Source organism: Ictalurus punctatus, chromosome 4, assembly GCF_001660625.3.
Source record: "Ictalurus punctatus breed USDA103 chromosome 4, Coco_2.0, whole genome shotgun sequence".
NCBI lineage: Eukaryota > Metazoa > Chordata > Actinopteri > Siluriformes > Ictaluridae > Ictalurus > Ictalurus punctatus.
The window spans coordinates 28561047-28580747 of record NC_071284.1 but is presented as its reverse complement, the minus strand read 5'-3'; the positions used below and the strand labels follow the sequence as shown (position 1 = coordinate 28580747).

General features: G+C 42.1%; 1 protein-coding gene across 11 annotated transcripts in view; it reads right to left on the bottom strand.

Annotated features, from left to right (window-relative positions):
* Nucleotides 1-4741: 4741 nt before the first annotated feature.
* frmd4a (FERM domain containing 4A) overlaps nucleotides 4742-19701 on the bottom strand; it is a 125002-nt gene continuing 110042 nt past the window's right edge. For 9 of the 11 annotated variants that reach the window (XM_053678110.1, XM_053678107.1, XM_053678106.1 and 6 more), the window contains 8 exons: nucleotides 19334-19456; nucleotides 18250-18481; nucleotides 17107-17163; nucleotides 16171-16408; nucleotides 15587-15742; nucleotides 14693-15504; nucleotides 12634-12730; nucleotides 4742-10232 (listed from right to left, as the gene is read on the bottom strand). In XM_053678110.1, coding sequence (XP_053534085.1) covers nucleotides 10130-10232; nucleotides 12634-12730; nucleotides 14693-15504; nucleotides 15587-15742; nucleotides 16171-16408; nucleotides 17107-17163; nucleotides 18250-18481; nucleotides 19334-19456 — 1818 coding nt within the window. In that variant the 3' untranslated portion in view covers nucleotides 4742-10129. Of the gene's footprint in view, nucleotides 10233-10911; nucleotides 10980-12633; nucleotides 12731-14692; nucleotides 15505-15586; nucleotides 15743-16170; nucleotides 16409-17106; nucleotides 17164-18249; nucleotides 18482-19333; nucleotides 19457-19701 lie in introns of all 11 variants that reach the window. The other 2 variants (XM_053678109.1, XM_053678108.1) reach the window with 1 other exon arrangement.

Here is a 19701-nt window from a genome sequence, read left to right as displayed (position 1 = left end):
AATTGTTATTTTTGTTTAAAGATCATCTTTTTTTATTATTATTATTTAGTACTGCCCAGATGCTAAATAAGATAGTTGCATGTCTCCCAGAAGAAAAAAATGATCTTTTAGGTGAATGTTAGGAAACAACTCCATCTGTTTTTTTTTGTTTGTTTGTTTTTTATGAGGAGAAAACAGATCCTATCCTTTTAGGTCCTAATCATGTGCAATGCCACGGTGATCAACTGTAACATCTCATAAGAACAAGACATGAGTTTGTCATTTCCGTTTCACTGAGCCTTCGATATAAAGTCGCTGATTCAAACGCACGGCTGCTTGTTCTATGCAGTGTAGTGTGTGTATATATCAGAATGAATAGAGAAGACTTGAAGCAGCAGCACAATAAAACTAATGCAGGAATGACTGGTTTAGTCAAATGTACCATCTTTACATTGTCAAATACATTTTATAACAAATCCAATGCCAAAAAAAAAAGCCCCACCGTAATCCCTTAAAGAAAGGGCGTTCTTTCTTTGTCGCTGTGTCTTGAGGAATGGACGTGTTTGGCACTCTGTTCCCTATCAAACATTTTCTATCAGCTTCACTCTTCCAGCCGGATGCATGTAAATTATTCACAGAGGGCCAGATGTGTTGACCTTCCTCCTGGCCGAGACGTAGCAGGGAGACAGAGAGAAAGCCCAGACTCCCAGTGACCAGAGGCTACACCAAACCACTCACACGGCAACAGGGAAAACACACACAAACACATACACACGGTGCCTGAAAGACCTCATTACACTCTAGCACTGCGTTCTCACGGCATGTGGGAGAACACACACATGCACTTTCGCTGCACGAAAGAAAAACTTCCAGCTGCTGTCGAAAGGAAACGTTCTGTAGCGGCCTAGACTGTTGCTACGGCAACGCTGTTCAGGAAGAGCTGGACTTTATTAGTGTGTGTGTGGGTGAGTTATCAATTGCTGAGAATTTTTAGAAGCTTGCTATGAGTCACTCGTGCTTTTTTGGTTTTCTTGTTTGTTATTCGACTTTCTGCTCCTGGAAATGTTTTCCAGCAGTAAATCCCTTTAATGATACAAGTAGTGATGTCTAAGCATTTCATTTGATTTATTTACACTGTGCTAGGATGTGTAGTAAATTGTTACGCATTATTAAAAAAAAAAAAAAAAAAAATGCTGTAGGCGTACACTGTAGTCGTTTTGTTAGCATGAGCACACGGTGCCATTAAAACGTATTTATGTATAATAAGTTTAGTTTATAATCTGCATCTGGTCACCTTCAGTAAGCGCCCGGATCTGGCGGCTATCCCGGGAACACTATGTGTAATGGGAATACACCCTGGATGGGACGTCAGTCTAATTGCAGTGCACGCTAATTCACACCTAGAATCAATCAATTTAACGTAACCAATCCACCTAGCTGCATGGAAAGAAACCAGAGAACTTGGAGGAAACCTGGATGAGGGACATGGAGAGAACATGTGAAACGCCATATGAGCTGTCCCGCCAACTCTGGAGGTGAAAGCCAGTCACTTGACTGTTGACTCAAACGGTACAAATGGAACACACACACTAGGCAGATGACCAAACCAACAGTTGCTAGGTACAGTGTTTACTTTTCCACATGTATCTCTTGACACAGGACATCCTCAGCTATTGTATGAAGAGCAAACATTCTTCTGGAAGCTGGTCATACAAACAGGAAGAAAGAAACAGAGAAAGGGGAATGACACAGCTCAACACGACAGTGTCCTCTGAGTGGTGATGGTTAAAGTGAAATTCGTCACGCAGAACACTACTTACTTGTCCTCATAGTGACACTGCAACTGCACTGGGAATGTAGAAAAATACACTCCAACTGCAGTGTACTGGTAAGGGTTTAAATCAGTCAGGTCCCCAACTAGAGGTTGTAACCCCACGTGGAAACTCCGGCAGAAACGTACATAGTCTCTTCTTTTCGTTCATTTAGCTTACAAAGTAATATTAGAAATATCGATGATGGATTTTGTGTGCTAATATTTGAAAATGTTACTGGGAATTCAGACAAGCCGTGTTTAAATAAATAAAGTTCATGTTATTTGAGTCTTTTCACTCGCCTGACGCTGCACTAGCAGAGATCAGCAATAAAAATGGACAAATTTCCCTGTCGGTCTTCCTCCACGAAACAAACTAGCGTTGTGTCTCTAATCGCATACATACAGTGAGGGAAATAAGTATTGGACGTGTCAACATTTTTTTTGTTCAGTAAATATATTTCCAATGAGGCTAGTATCCAAGAACCAGTAACTCAAGAAATCAACACATTAAAGTCCATAAATGAAGTTATGTGTAATGAAGAGGAATGACACGGGGAAAAAGTATTGAACGCGCTAACTGAAATGTATTTAGCACTTAGTGGAGAGGGCTTTGTTTGTAATGACAGCTTCAAGACGCTTCCTGTAGGAAGAAATTAATGGGCCGCAGTATTCAGGTGTGATTTCGGCCCGTTCTTCTAAACATATTGTCTTTAAATCTTGTTCAATTGGATTCAAGTGATATGATTGACTGGGCCATTCTAACGCCTTGATGTTTTTGCTCTGAAACCAATTGAGAGTTTCCTTTGCTATATGCTTTGGATCGTTGTCCTGCTGGAAGTCCACCCACGTCTCATCTTCATCATCCTGGTGGATGGCAGCAGATTCTTCTCAAGAATCTCCCGGTAAAGGGCTCCATTCATCATTCCTTCAATTATATGAAGTGTGTCAGTACCATGTGATGAAAAACAGCCCCACACCATGAGGCTTCCACCTCCAAGCTTCACTGTAGGTATTGTGTTTTTAGGGAGATGTGCAGTGCCATTTCTTCTCCAAACATGGTGTGTAGTACAACAGCCAAAAAGTTCAATTTTGCTCTCGTCTGACCAGACTACACTCTCCCAGTATTTCATAGGCTTGTTCAAATGAGTTGTAGCAAACTTTAAACGAGCTTCGACATGCCTTTTCTTTAGTAATGGAGTCTTGCAGGGTGAGTGTTTATAGAGGCCATGGCGGTGGAGTGCCTTTCCTATTGTTTTCTCTGTGACGATGGCACCTGCTGTCTCCAGGTGTTTCTGGAGCTCTTTCCGAGTGGTCCTTGGCTCTTGGGCTACTCTTCTGACTATTCTTCTGACTCCCTGCTCAGAAATCTTGCGAGGAGCTCCTGTGTGTGGCCGGTTGATGACGGAGTGATGTTGCTTCCACTTGTGGATAACGGCCCCAATGGCGCTTACTGGAGGATTCAGAATTTTTTTAATACGTCTGTATCCGATTCCATCAATATGTTTCACAACAATAAGGTTGTGAAGGTCTTGGGAGAGTTCTTTGCTTTTACCCATCATGAGCTGTTTCTTGTGTGTCACCTTGGTAACGAAAAGCCTTTTTATAGACCAACAATTTACCAACCCAGCTGATATTAATTTGCACAGATAGGAGGTATAATTACTTACGGATTTCTCCTGGATCCTTGCCTTACCTTGCTTACTACAGATTGAGTTTACGTATCTGTCCAGGAACACTGTTGCTGATTAAGCGTCCAGCCTCATCCCAATTACCAGCGATAAACGATCATATTCCATATTGGAAAAGCGCTGCCAATGTTTCTTCTGGTTTTACTGCATTTCTTGTGATTAGGCTTTTTAAAGCACGCTTTTTTTTTTTTTGCTCATTGTGAAAGTATTTGACTGCACTAGGCAGCCATGTATGCTGGAACACACATCGTGACCAAATTTACAAACACTCCAGTGTTTCTTCCAGGCTTGTGTCAGATTCTCAGATTCGGAAGCAACGGTTTTACTACAGAAACTGCTACGGATTTACTCCAGCAGTGTGTAAACCTGCTGCACAAATTAGTTAAAGAAAGCCCAATATTATAACACACTGCTTGGGGGGGAAATGATTAGAATTTTTTCAATTAGGATCAAAGCATGCTGTTTTTTCCCCTTCAAACCCGGCAGCACATCCAGACGCCATTCTCTCTCAACATCCACATCTCTCAACCATACCGCTTATCCTACTGTGTCGTGTGGAACCTGGAGCCTATCTCAGGGAGCACGGGGTACACCCTGGACGGTGTGCCAATCCATCGCAGGGCACCTGCTTTCAATAGTCATTACATATTCATATGTACAATTTCCTAAATTAATATTCATGAAGAAAGTCATTTCAATACGACCTCGGGGGAGAGCACACACAGTCACTGCCATCTCCCTCCCGCTGTTCTCAGGAATTTTGACTGGCTGTGGTTTATGTGGTACAGTGGGTCATGTGGTACAGTGGGTCGTCCACTAATCGTAGGGTTGGCGGTTTGATTCCCGCCCCACATGACTCCACATGCCAAAGTGTCCTTGGGCAAGACACTGAACCCCAAGCTCCTAATGGCAAGCTAGCACCTTGCATGGCATCTCTGCTACCATTGGTGTGTGAATTAACTTTTATTTAAACTTTTGTTGTTTCCTGATTTGTGTTTTTAGTTTTGTTGGTGACTGAGAACCAATGTAAAGCGCTTTGTAGAACTGCGAAAGTTAAAAAAAAAAAAAAAAGCGCTATATAACTGCAGACCATTTACCACGAATAATAACGACTATTACACATTAGACAGTCATAATATTCTGCACGTCACATGCTTTCTTTGTTAGAAACTTCTTTATGGATTGTGAGAACGATGTTTATCGAAAGAAGAAAAAAAAAGAAAGAATCTGGATCCCAAGAAAAAAAAAAGAAAAGTCACACTTTGGTTTAGAGAACATTCAGCAATAATTTATTTTCATAATCTCAAGAACCACCACATTCCTCATCTGGAAAATTCAGATTCAGTTGCCAACAACACGGTTTTTGAAAAATGTAAAGTTACTATACAAATTCTTAATAGAAAAAGAATAAATTAACTGTGGAATTCATTGTTATTCTCCCCAACAACTCCACATTTGTTTTTCTACAACACCGTTATAACGTGTGCGGTTATTTTTGATTTGAACTCCATAAAGTGATGAAAACATGCTCTATTGTCAGGAATGAGGGAGTGAGCGACACAGTTTAGTAACTAACATCCTTCATTTTGCACGACTCGTATTAAAACTATTGACAACGGTTAGGAAAAGTCTACAGCTAGGAAACAACGCAGTAACTGGTCATCCTGTAGCACCTGAAAGGGTTACTTTGTCCTGACATAGTGAAAAAGAAAAAAAAAAAAAAGGAAATAAAAGAAACACTGTTTGATTTAAAAAAAAAAAAAAAAATTTTTTAAAACATTTGAATATTTAATCCCCCCGCCCCCCTCCTCTTGTAAAATAACCCAGACAGGTTTCCATAGTCTTTTCCATATATGTTGATAAATGTGTTAGTTTATTCTTTTGTTATAAAAGGTTTAGACTTGTTATTAAATACAGGTAAGAATTAGGGCATGAGGAGAGAATATACGTTTTCTTCTTTCTCAGTGGAGAGATAAGCATGAGGCCTGAATCACAGCACTGTGGGAACGAGACGACATCTTCACGTGAAATGTTTTCTCTTTCTATGGGTTCGTTTTAACACCAGAGAACTGAATTCGCCTCGAACTGTCATCCGACCTGGAAGTGCAGGACACATTCACAGACCCAGGACGCAAAAATAAACTAGAAAACACAACAATACTAATAAAAAAAATAAACGCCACGACAACAAAATAAACCACGACAGCAAATCAAAAAACACCTTACAATTATCTCAAAACAGAAAGGGACGTCCAGGGAGAACATGCCATGTTCCATGCTGGTTGCTGATTGGCTACAGTGTACGTTGGAGGATGTTTAGTTAGAGGAAATATGAAATGCTTTCATTCCTGCTTATTATTATTATTATTATTATTTTATCAAGGGCCTTCATGTACGTTCATATTCTTATAACTTTGCACAGCATTGATATAATTATGCGACGTTCAGTAAGGACCTCCCCTTTGTGTTTTGTGATAATATTGATGTGATTTTACTGTTGCTTTTAGTTTTTCTGTTGTTTCCCGATTTGTTGTATTTTTAGTTTCGTTGTTTCCCGATTTGCTATGTTTTTAGTTTTGTTGCGTTTTCTCATTTGCTTTTACATTATGATATTTATTATTTTTTTTTTTACTTTTGTTGTTGTGTTTTCTGATTTGTTGTTGCCTGGTTTGGTTTGTTAACATGTCTTGGCACTTATGGGCTACCATCCAGGCCTGGAAGAGAGGCAGCATTACACTGTTCTGGGTAAGAGGGTGAATTCGAATCCCTAAAAATAACACACAAACAGCAATTGATTTCACATTGCAGGGTGTTAGGTTTGGACTCTGTTATGAAGGGTCTGATGGCACATAATGCACATACACTATAGTAATGGAAATACGTATACTTAAAAAAAAAAAAAGAAAAGAAAAAGAAGAAGAAGTGTGCTTGTAGATAGTGTCCTTTGCTGCGGAGTGTCCATTTCCGAGTGTGTGTGATGTTGTACCGTGTGGAGTGTGTAGTATATAGACATGGTTGTTACTCTATGGCTTGCCGTGTTTCCTCGTCAAATGAGAGACATTGAGAAGAAGAGCACCATCGTTTCGTTTTAAAATCTCGCTGCCTAGAAAAACACAAACACCCTGTGTTTTTTCCTCTCCGTCTGAGAGCCTACGGTGAGTGTGGACGTTTTTCAGAACCGAGGTCCGGATGGGTGTGTTCTGCTTGTAGACTGGAATGCTTGAAATGGCACCGAGGTAAGATCAATCAGAGAGAAGTTTGTTGGTCAGTGGCTGTTCTGTATGATGTGTGCCCCTTTACGTTGTGCTCTTACAGTTTCATCCAGTCCCTAACCGAGTACAAACAGTCCGGTGCTAACTGCATGCAGTACAGAAAAACTCCATCAGTACGGAAATTTTTTAAAAATAAGGTCCCTATGTCGAAGATGTCAGGTACGAGGATTACTTGTAGGCTCAGTAGCAGAGCGGGATGTGGGGGTGGGGGGTGTATTTGGGGATTTGTAATTTATCGTACAGTACAGTAGAGGCTCAGAGCACCATGGTGGCTAGCAGGCTGGTGGAGCTGCCCGAGAGAGCGAGTGGCACATACAGTACTTCAGCGTTCTTCAGAAGCTTACACCAACACACAGCTCCCATCCAGCTCATGTTCAGGGAGGAGTTTCCCTTAAAACAGCAGATCAAATATGGCACTACATGGCTTTTGGGAAACTTTACAGCTATTGTATGAGAACTGATAGAACATCTAAATGGGAAAAAAAAACCCACCCCAAAACAAAACAAGACAAATACATGGAGACCACAAGCCTCAAAATCATCCCCCTTTCTGCAAAAACGTCTACATGCGGCCCTGCAATGACAACGACCTTGTTTCCGCTTTAATAAACTGCCGGAGATTTGCTGTTTTCTGTTAGGGCTTGATCAATATATCTACTCTGCGAGTAAAACCAGCCAGAATTAAGATTCCACAGACTTATCCGTGGGATCAGTGGGAATGATTTTAAAGCGCCGATAATACTGTAAAGCCGCACTCGTTAACGCGAGGCTAATCGCTCACTTGTCGTTATCCGAAGACAGATCACGTTATTGATATAACGTAAATGCCACTATTTCTATCTGCGTTTGTTTAGTGCTTCTCCAGGTTTAAACCCAAAGTGGGCGTGGCCTGCTCGGAATGTTCTGGCTCTCAACCTTAAAAAGTTCCTCGACCTTAGCTCACTCGAGTTCATGACCTGTCTCGGCGCACCAGACCTGTTCGTGCACTTATCATGTTTGTTCGTAACTGCCTGCAATATTGTCTAATGAATTTATTTCCGAACTATATGACAAACGAGCAGCCTAATTCAAACTAGCACACGAGTGGACGTATTTGTATTCGGATACATCCCTAGTTCATCTAAAGGTAACTTTAAGCACTCTTGGATGGTAAGGACATCAACAAGGTTCAAACCGAACCAGGTCGTTTAACTGGATTGAAGTTATAAGTGATTATACGAATTAGCGACTGGTTTTCATATTAACATTGCTGGTTCTGATTGAAGTACATTCAAGTTTGAGTAAACAGTGATATTAGTCATGCCCCGTATACTGTTGTTTGAGCATTATCATGTCATATCAGCTCATGTTATAGGTTATCGAAATGTTTAGCACTTTCTTTAACAGTATAATCGTTAGAGCTGCAACAACTAATCGATAAAATAATAACAATCGATTATGAAAATCGTCCTCAACTGATCTCGTTATCGATTAGTCGGTCTGCGTGGGACGGGGTACGTTAACTCATTACGTTACTTCTCTTCCGAAAACACGCTCCGGGGAGTAAATACTAAAGTTGTGTCCTAAATTACGCACTCTACCGTCTAGTGTGTGAAGTTTAGAAAGGTAATCGTCTCAAAAGGAACACGAGCGTTTTTTACTAACCGGAAGTATAAGCCGCTTCCTAGTTGATGGCGCATGACGTCATACGCACGTAACGTGACGCCGCTAGCTTTAGGCTAATACCCAGAGTCACCGACGATGACGTTCTTCAGTTTACTTTTTATGTCAGCGTTACCTTTTAATAAAAAGTAATGCATAAATACTATTATATAATATAAACTTATATATTTGTTTACATTTTACACAAGTATTTATGCATTATTTTTTATGGAGGCACAAAAAGCACTGAATTAAACTACAGTGCTAAATGAATAACATATTCTAGTGTGTGTGTGTGTGTGTGTATTGGGTTCTTTTCAGTTGTATATAATTGGACAGACAGTTGTGTAAAGTTTTAGTCTGAAGTTTTATATTTGTAACACTCAGTTTGTGGATTTTATTATAAATAAACGGTTGATGGTACTGAAAGTTTGCGCCCCCATCCGATTCATCGGAATAAATCAATAAATAAATAACCGACCAACTCATCGATTATGGAAATAATCATTAGTTGCAGCCCTAATAATTTTATAATGTGGTAGTTAGCTAGAGCTGGCTGGTTTTAACCTTCGCAATACTGAAATACATGACCCGGGGTGCAATTTCCTGAAATAATGCCTCTTTTTTACTAACTGCTCGATGTTGGACATTGGAGGACATGGTTTGTTTTTGTCCCCTAGGATTAGATATTTCATTGTAAAATATCATAACTGTCATTTTGTTTCTGGATTATTTATTGACACCGTATATTTTGGAACGGCGTAAAGGTTTTCAGGACTAATCCCCTGAATTCCAGTCGTCATCGCAGTGCGTCGTCATCGCGGTGCTTTTGCGGTTAGCCTTTTCACGCCGTTTCTGAGATCGCTCACTTTTGTGAAGTGCTGGAAAATCCTCTAATTCCTAACGTGACCTTTTTTTTTTTTTTTTTTTTTTTTTTTTTTAAAATTAGAAATGCCAATAATGCTGATTTTCTTGAAGGATTCACATCCAAAAGGGTGTTTCTGTCATCTTTTGGTCTCAGTTGTGTACGCCCATATTTTTTTTTTTTGCAGAATGCTATAGAAAAGGAAAAAAAAAAAAAAAAGAAAAGAAAAGAAAAGAAAGTGGGGAACAGGATTTATGGTGCACTCGGTGGACTGGGGCGTGTGATTCATCGCAATTACTCCAACAGAGCAGTGCGCATGAAGGTTACGGACAAAACGGCCAACAGCAACGTTCTGCAGGAGTGTGTGTACTCCTTATCTTCTATGCAGAATTACACACTGATGTGTGTGGTTGAGTATGCATACATAGGAGCAGTTCACTAGGATGCACACATACACACACACACACACACACACACACACACACACACACACACATAAACACATCTCCAAAAAAGAGAGGCCACACCCCTGGTGCATCACTCCAGCGATAGGACTGGATGAAGGGTTTTGTGCATACGGAGCAACTGACTGGCAGCTAACTGGGTCACAGTTCAGAGTTCATAACATACGCAGTGGGAGGATCAGCTTAAGGTCAACTTAGGATCGGTTTAGTCTAGTTCGGTCCGACCTCCGTGATTCCAAATTCCAGAGCCACTGTACTGCTGGATATGCACAGAGAGAAGGTGAAGGGGTGTTGGCTCCAGCCATAGGCATGTCTATAATATGTGTTGAGGTCCAGCCTGTGGACAGATCTGCCCAGAGAACACTGTTCCAGGAAGAAAGGGATGAAGCAGGAGAGGGATGGAGGGTTTAGACGAGAGTTCCTGGCTTGGCCTTCTCGTGTCCATACCACTGCACGTCGGCGAGCTCAGAGCAAAGGGGACTGCTCAGGAAACAGCTGTCGCTGAATGATCTGTGAGCAAGCATATGCACACACACACACACACACGGTCATATTATGGTGATTCCTTCATGATGACAAAATATATATATATATTAATACTGTTAAATCTCAAGACACAATAAAAGTCAGAGAGAGCAAATGAGTTTGCATGGGGACAGTTCATGCATCTTGAGTATCGGTATTATATCCAGATTGGGATTATCTGGATAAAAAGTGCAGCTCAGACATTCAAAACAAATTTTCATCCAGTTTCTTAACCAACTAGCCAGCAGAATAAATATGCATCTTTCCGTTCGTCTGTACGAGCCACATTTTACCACCAAACTTCTTCCCAATACATTACATCATATCTTATATGGTCCATGAACAGTCAATGTGGCGTCCTTAAGGAAATGAATAAAAGATGCGACCACCATCTTTTGCATGAAGCAACTAGAAATAAAGGAACAAGACAGCGGGTGCTGGTCAGGACTAATTAGCTGAGATGCACGTTACTCCAGCTCACGGAAGGATGCGTTCGATAACATGAGCCGATTCATGTGGTTAATATCTCATCGGCATACGTTCCATATACACGAAGCATGAAACGTAACAGTGCAAAAGAGGCAGAGTCGACATGCAAAAAGACAGAGACAGAGAGAGAGAGAGAGAGAGAGAGAGAGAGAGAGAGAGAGGAAAGTAAGAGTACCTCTCTACTGCTCAGTGCTTTGGTGAGAGGGAGAGCGGTCCTCAGTAGGAGAGCTTTCAGCTGTATCACTGCCCCGAAGAAAACACCAAACACACACACACACACACACACACACACACACACACACACAGGCCAAACCGAGCAGAAGTGGGTTAGAGAGGATAAAAGGAGAGAGAGAGAGAGAGAGAGAGAGAGAGAGAGAGAGAGAGAGAGAGAGAGAGGTTAGCAGTGTGACTGAAGTTAGCGAGTGAAAGAAGAGCAGTGTTTAAGCTTAGCAGGGTTAAGACATGGATGTGCTGTTATACACTTTTTATTATTATGACAAGTCCATGCAGAAGAGTGCGCTAAAAAATATACTTTATTTAATAATTACACAAAAAAAGTCCCATAAAATAGACCTTTTTTTTTTTCATTTAAAGTTTTGCTTTATGTCTTGGAGGTAGCATGTGTCACCCTCTGAATAATTGTAGAGAACACAAAATACAAAAACAATAATGTCTGAAAGAGCTACGAGATGGATGTTCACACATTTATAAGACTAATAATCCTGTTTGAGAAATATAATGGACTTTGGTACAGCCAAAGTATTACTATGTGTATTACTAGGTGTATTACTACACCTACTGTCACTTTTATTAAACCTAGCTCTGCTGTTACTACACCTAACTCCACCGTCACTACACTTACATCCACCGTCACTACACCTAACTCCACCGTCACTACACCTAACTCCACCGTCACTACACCTAACTCCACCGTCACTACACCTAACTCCACCGTCACTACACTTATATCCACCGTCACTACACCTAACTCCACCGTCACTACACTTATATCCACCGTCACTACACCTAAATCCACCGTCACTACACCTAACTCCACCGTCACTACACCTAACTCCACCGTCACTACACCTAACTCCACCGTCACTACACCTAACTCCACCGTCACTACACATAAATCCACCGTCACTACACCTAACTCCACCGTCACTACACATAAATCCACCGTTACTACACCTAAATCCACCGTCACTACACCTAACTCCACCGTCACTACACCTAACTCCACCGTCACTACACCTAAATCCACTGTCACTACACCTAACTCCACCGTCACTACACCTAACTCCACCGTCACTACACCTAAATCCACTGTCACTACACCTAACTCCACCGTTACTACACCTAACTCCACCGTCACTACACCTAACTCCACCGTTACTACAACTAAACCACTCTTATTTCACCTAAATCCACCGTTACTACACCTAAATCCACTGTTAATACACTTTTACAGTATTGTACACATGCCCTGCCATTTCACACTGATTGCCTAGTCACAGTTTAGTAATTGAATGAATGACAATTGGATTTAGGTGCTCACGATATTCCTAACAGATTTTTGACAACACACCTGTACCTGATAGAAGTGCATCACTGAGCTCATGATGTGGTTATGGCTGCACGAGCTGTTATTTTATAGTCTGAAACTGTGTTTATTTACAGTGGTTGTTATGGTAAAGTGCTGCGGGTTTGTTCTAACTAGCTCACAGTTATCACTGTGGGTAGATTTTAAAGATGATTATCAAAACATCTAAATGGTTCAAAATAAACCGGCAAGCACATCAACATGACTTTTAATTCAGTCATTTATTATTACAATCAAAAAGCCCGCATTCATTTAAAAATCGAAATTCCAAAACTGGACTCTCACTCTTACCCGCTCTGCCAGTTGAGGATGTGCTGGGGGCTGCAGGATGGCGTTGCTGCTGACTCACTGCATGGTGTTCCACTTCTCTGGCTATGTGGAGAGGCAGCTACACACACACACACACACACACACACACACAGTTATTACATACTTATGCACTCGCAGAAACACAATAATACACTCTCAGTTTTGGACTCTATAAGAGATATTAACAGAAGTAAAGTGAGCCTTTCACTGACACTCCTGTATGACAGATCTTGGGATTAAATCCTGGAGTGTTTCAGTCAGCCAGAGGGCAATCCATTATCCCCAAAACACACACACACACACAGTGCAGACCACCCTGACAGCATCTCACTCCCTCACACAGAGGAATGCATTTAGCTAAACTTACACTAATATACACTACTGTCAACCTCAACATACTGACGAGCAGATATTAATCAAGATGCTCTGAATACAGCGAGAAGTGTGCGAGTGAAACAGAACATATGTGTAAGGTGACCAAAACATCTTTTATGTTATGTTACAGTATGTTATATTGTGTTTTTACTTTATTATATTGCTATATTATGTTATATTGTTCTGTTACATTATGTTATGTTGCGTGATGTTACGTTCTTACGTTGTGTTATCTTGTTACATTATGTTACATTATGCTATAGTGTTATATTGTGTTACGTTACATTATGTTATGCTGTGTGATGTTACGTTCTTACGTTAGGTCACATTATGCTATATTGTTATATTGTGTTTTTATTTTATTATATTGCTATATTATGTTATGTTATATTGTTATGTTACATTATGTTATATTGTATTATGTCACATGATGTTACGTTCTTACGTTGTGTTATCTTGTTACATTATGCTATAGTGTTATATTGTGTTACGTTACATTATGTTATGCTGTGCGATGTTACGTTCTTACGTTATGTTACATTATGCTATATTGTGTTATGTTACATTCTTACGTTATGTTATCTTATGTCACATTATGCTAAATTGTTATATTGTGTTATGTTACATTATGTTATGTTGTTTGATGTTACGTTCTTATGTTATCTTATTATGTTATGCTACACTGTTGTGCTATATGCTACATTATGTTACGTTATGTTATACTGTTAAGTTATGTTACAGTGTTATATTGTGTTCCTACATTATGTTACGTTATGTTTTGGCACATTGTTATATTATGTTACGTCACGTTACGTAATATGATGTTACATTATGTTATATTGCGTTCGTTTTATGTTATGTCATGTTATGTTATGTAACGTTACATTATGTCATGTTACGCCATGTTATATAATGTTATGCGAAGGCCATCAATGAATTTTAAATTCAATTCAGAAAGATGACTGAATCTTACTCTAATTTTCATATTTATGTCATTTAAATTGAAAAAACAAAAACAAAAAAACAAATCAACAACACAAGACTATTCAATCTATCTTATATTATCCTTCTAGTCATGTTACACAGGCCTATTCCTGAACTTTTTAGCCAAATGACCGTTGTTGCTAGATGTCCGACATGGGGCTGAATGACTGCATTTTTATTAATGACTTATATTTAATTCCCCCTTTTAAAAACATTTTTCATCTTAAATCTAAAAGAACCAAAAAGAGCACATCCTATCTGTGATATTCCATTGAATATTTAACGCCTAACAAAGCAGGCATTTGAATCAAAAGTGATTTGGTGTGTTGGAGGGAAAATCTAGCTAAATATCAGTGCTAAAAAAATGAAGAATGATTAAATTAAGAAATGAGTCTAAACCATTAAATGATATGGTTAAAGTGTGATTAACTTAATGGCGACACCATTCATGGTTTATAGAAAAGAAACGCACAGTTTATTGCTTTCCTCTGTGGCAGTATAAACCTACAAGCTGATTAATATTCGATGACTAAATGGTGGAATTGGAATACAGTTTTGAAGTGATTTGACAGTCATATCAAATATATTGTTCATTTTGGTACATGAGCAATATGGAATAACACTAAGACATCATGCCATATGAATATAAAAAGCAATCTGTATAGAAAGCGGGATGTCTCACCTGGTGAGCCCTTAGAGAGTGTGCCAACTCTCCCCGTGTTCGAACTGGTGTGCGTGAGCCGTGCGTGCTCTTTGAGTGATCCGGACGAACGCTGGTACCAGCACCGTAGCTCCTCGGACACGGCCGCTCTGTTCCCTCCTCCCTCCCTCCCTACAGACGGAGTCCTCACTATCTGAGACCTGGACGGTGTGAGCCTGGCACTGCCACTGGCACTGCCTCCCTCACCATCCTCCCCTGCTGACCCCCAGCCCTCCTTGTAGAGGCCACCGGCCGTGTATGAGTTGGACGTCTTAAACTGTGCTTTGACGCTGTAGTGGCCTTCTTGGTCACTCTCCAGGCTGCGGACCACCACAGCGCCCGGGCTGCTGCCTGTCGGGTACAGCGGATACTCCTTAATGCGGTACTGCGATGACGGCTGGCTCTGGCTGTTCAGGTAGACGCCCTGGTGAGCTGTTCCGGGTGTCCCGCCGTTCCGTGCGGCCAGGTTGGGCATGCTGCCCGAGCTCGAGTTGCCCAGGTGGCCGGCGGATTTGTGGCGCTGACGCTGACGTTGGCGTGCTCTAGAAGGTGAGTCCTCAGCTAGGGTGCGGTAGTTGGGGTTGGCACCTGCTGGTGGGCAGCAGTGCTCGGAGCTCGAGTGGCTGGTGCATGATGAGCAGTCATCTGGCACTACCGAGCCACTGCTTCCTGCCCGCTGTGGCCCTGACAGAAAGAGATCTGGGCTAAGCTCCGCCTCTGGTCCTGCCTCTAGGCTCAGCAACTTCCCCTGAGACTCCAGGCTGGAGCTCCGCCCACGGAAAGGCTGAGACAGGCTGAGAGAAACAAGTTCAAATATTAGTATGATCACTAAACACCTGTGTCACTTTGCAAATGTGTGTGTGTGTGTGTGTGTACCTGGCTGAATGGACGTAGCTCCTGGTCCTCAAGTCAGGAGTAGAGGGCATGCTGGATTGGCTGTTCCAATGAGGCAGCGTGCGCACTGGGCTGTTCTGCAAAGAGTTACTCCCTCCAGTCTCACAACTGCCTGTACTGGGGAACCGCCTGTGACTGCTACACACACACACACACACACAGAGCGTGAGAGAATAATAATTAAAAAACAAACAACAGAGGATACCTGAAAATTCCTCAAAATTGAAATCCACTACCCAGAAAGGTTTTTTTTTTAAAATTCATTTGCTGCCTGCAAATATTTCAGTCGATGAAAATGAATTCACTCAGATTCCAAATAAACTCTCCATATGCACTCTAAACTGCATTTTCATGCTCATTTTATATACAATCTGGACCTAACGCGTGCACAAGAACCGAGCTTTAGTGCCGGTGTTGCCATGACAACAAGGACACTGTGAAGACTGGAAGGACTTTTGCTTCTGAATAGAAGTCGGGTGCCCACTCTGCATATAAAGCATACATAGCGATATGCTACACTGTTGTGCTAGCGTGTCAGTGGAAAACGGTGTCTGATTGGTGCACACCTGGAGTGGGAGGAGCGTTTCTTCACTCTCTCATAGGGCTCGTCGAGTGAGCTCTCGCTCCACATGCGGGGTTTGATGGGAGATTTGTCGTAGTCGCTGCGCTGGTAGTGCAGGTGCCTGAGACCCTCCAGAGACTGAGGAGGAGGAGGCCTGCTGTGCGACGGAGGCCGAGGAGGAAGGCCTTTATGAGGGGAGGAGACCGGAGAAAAGGTGGGCGTCCCTGCTACCTGGGGGTCATCTAGGTAAAAAAGACAAAAAGGCAAAAAGAACGTGAGCACGCAAGAACGCACGCAAGTGTGGTGTGTGCGCTGGAAGGCGGTTTCGGTTTTTACGTGCAGAACTATTACAACGGTAGCTACAGGAATGGAGCCGTGCTTTACTTCTACAGCATTCACTCCTCATGAACTTCTCCACGTTGTGTAGCGTCACAACCTGGAACTGAAACGGGCCTGAAAAGTCAGTGACGGGGTAAGGAGGCCGAGAGTAACTCTCAACATGATGCTACCGCCATCATGCTTCACTGAGGTGTGCTGATTCCAGCTTCAGCTGCTATGCAAATACAATACACGGTGTACTATTGCTAATGCTATCTCTGTCTGTATGTTATTATATCCTCATTAATATTTAATTGCGTTGCAATACTACATCCTTTAAGTTATTCATTAGGTTTTCGGGTCATTTTAGCAGGTTTTGACAGACAGGTGATAGGCTGTCCGACAGACGTGTGGATGATCGTATGGATATAAAGTGAAATTCAACACACGCAGTATTGTTACTATGGAAACGTCCCATCAGGAGCCTGAACAAAAGCAGCATCCTGAGGTCAAGACTGCTCCATTAGAATGGCAGCATATGCTACTAGTTAGAGTTTATTAGCCAGGGTGTGTGTATGTATGTATGTGTGTGTGTGTGTGTGTGTGTGTGTGTGTGACTCACCATCATCTAGCACCAGCGCGTCAGAGAGAGAGCTGTCCTCTGAGCCGATATTCGCCTCTGCAGACAGAAGAGAGACAGAAACACACATCACTCAACACATTCCCACACACACACGCTTCAAGCAGGCTGCTAATGATTAGGCTAACATGTCTTTATCCATGTAGCCTGGAGGAGAGCGCTCTTTATTTATGTGTTTGTGTGGATTAAATTAATTTCACACCCCACCCCGACCCTAGCGGAGGTCACACACGCTGTTTTACAGCAACTGCACTTCCTGTTGCTCTCAGCAGCACAGATTTTCCACAGGGGGACGCTTTGTTAACTCACTTAATGAAGCTTCATAATCACAGAAAAGAGCTGCGAGAACCCCACCTACACCCCAGCATATCGCTCTCTCTCTCTCTCTCTCACACACACACACACGCACACACACGCTCTCTCTCACACACACAAAAACATTCTCTCTCTCTCTCTCTCACGCACACACTCTCTCTCTCTCTCACACACACACACACATAAACATGTAAGAGTGTAGTGGCTGCCATCAACAGTGTAATTATCCCCTGTGTCCTTCTGTTCACTTCATATAGGAAAAGATGTCTCAGTCACCAAGACCAGCTGTTTAGCTTCTTATTTAATAAATAAATAAATAAATAAATAAATAAATAAATAAATAAATAAGGCCCGGTTTATACTAATATGTGTCATATGCATCCATAAATCCGTGAACATGTGAAGGCAGTAGCTATGTAGCTATGCATGATGCACTCTGAATTTGGACGCATGTGCATTTGGATACTACGTTTACCCATAATCCCCCATCGGGGCGTCCTGACACAGACGCGTAAATGTGCTTGAAGGCGAAAAAAACCTAAAAGAGATGAAGAGAACGTGACCGAATCCTTCTAAATCCTTCACATACTGTACAAGCGTAGCTCATACAGAGAGCGTAAGGCTATGGTTATCATTTGTAATCACTGCTTTACGATTACTAAAACATGATCTGAAGTTTCATGCTGAAAAATCATTTCTGCCGATTTCTTTTTTAGGACTAAAGTGGGTGGTTTTGAACTGGATATCGATTCGTTAGTAATGTGTGGATTGGTCTTCAGTCTTAGATGTGTGTGTGTGCATTTCCCGCACCCTCTATGATGAGCGAGGCTCGCTGCGTGGGTTTCTTGCCCGAGCGGATACGGTACTCGTTGATGCCGTTCTCGATGTCCTGCAGCTTCTTTAGTGCGTTCAGGTACGACGTCTTCCTCTGCTTCTTCAGCTTTTTACTGCTCACGTGAGGATCGCTGGCTAAACGCCGCGCTGCCTCTGTGATCTGAGACTGGATCGCAAACTCCCTCTCCAAACGCTCCAGCTCTTCCTCCTTACACACGCACACGCACACAACCAGGTAAGAACACACATTAGCACATTCAAAACCACATAAAAGGCCGTCACGCAGGCCAAAAAACACACAATCCTTCAGATCACCCTCTAAACCCCATCCAAAATACACACCCAGAGTGACAACACAGCTATAGTAACTGAGTGTTTCACATCACACACACACACACACACACACACACACACACACACACACACACACACACACACACACACACTCCTTGATGTCTACTATTGTTTTAAAGTGAAGTGAATTGCTATGATGAGACCCTGAGGACAGCTACATTTTAACAGTCTCTTTCAACTCCCCTTACTTACACACACACACACACACACACACACACACACACACACTCTCATACACACATACAATCACCCACTCAAACACTCATTCACACACACACACACACACACTCTCACACACACGCCAAACTGGCTGGGTGGGACGGATGCCATTAAACTTCGTCCGCTGTCAATCACAGCAAAACTAACCAATCACAGGCGTCTGAGAACTCAGATACGAGGAAGTGGGCGGATATCTCTTTCCTCCGAGTGAGCTAGTGCATGCCCATACTACTCATTTGGCTTGCACTCTACATCCACTTGCTATCACCACTTCCACTGACTCATGCCAGACTAGGAACTAGGACTATTTATGGAAACACACACACACACACACACACACACACATACACACACACACAGAGCTCTGGAACAACTGATTCAGGAAATATTTGTATAAAGGTCAGTTGTGCGAGTCCTCAAAGCATGTGTCGGGGAAATGGATTGAGTCCTGACATGTTCAGAGGTCAGAGGTCAAGGTTTATCTCACCTCTCCTTTGGGGAGGATCTTCTGCTCGTCCAGTTTGAAGGCCGTGCCGATTTTGCGCCGCACTGTAGGCGGCTCCTCTCCGGGGTCTAGAGGATATTCTTTAGGAAGCTTACCGGTCAGCTCCTGCACACAGACACAAAACACAGACACGCTCATGTCTGAGAGTCTGGGCTGCACATATGTGCTGTGCTGTAAGTGTGCTGCTTTCCCCACTTCCAGGGTCCACTAGTTCCTGTTGGTACCAACTAATACAGCCAATAGAATAAAAGCACAGTTCTTGTTTTCTGATATCAGATGCTTTGTTAGTTTGTGTTTGAGTAAAGAGATGTGTGCTGGTGGATCTGATAATGGGGTGTGTATGCGTAAGT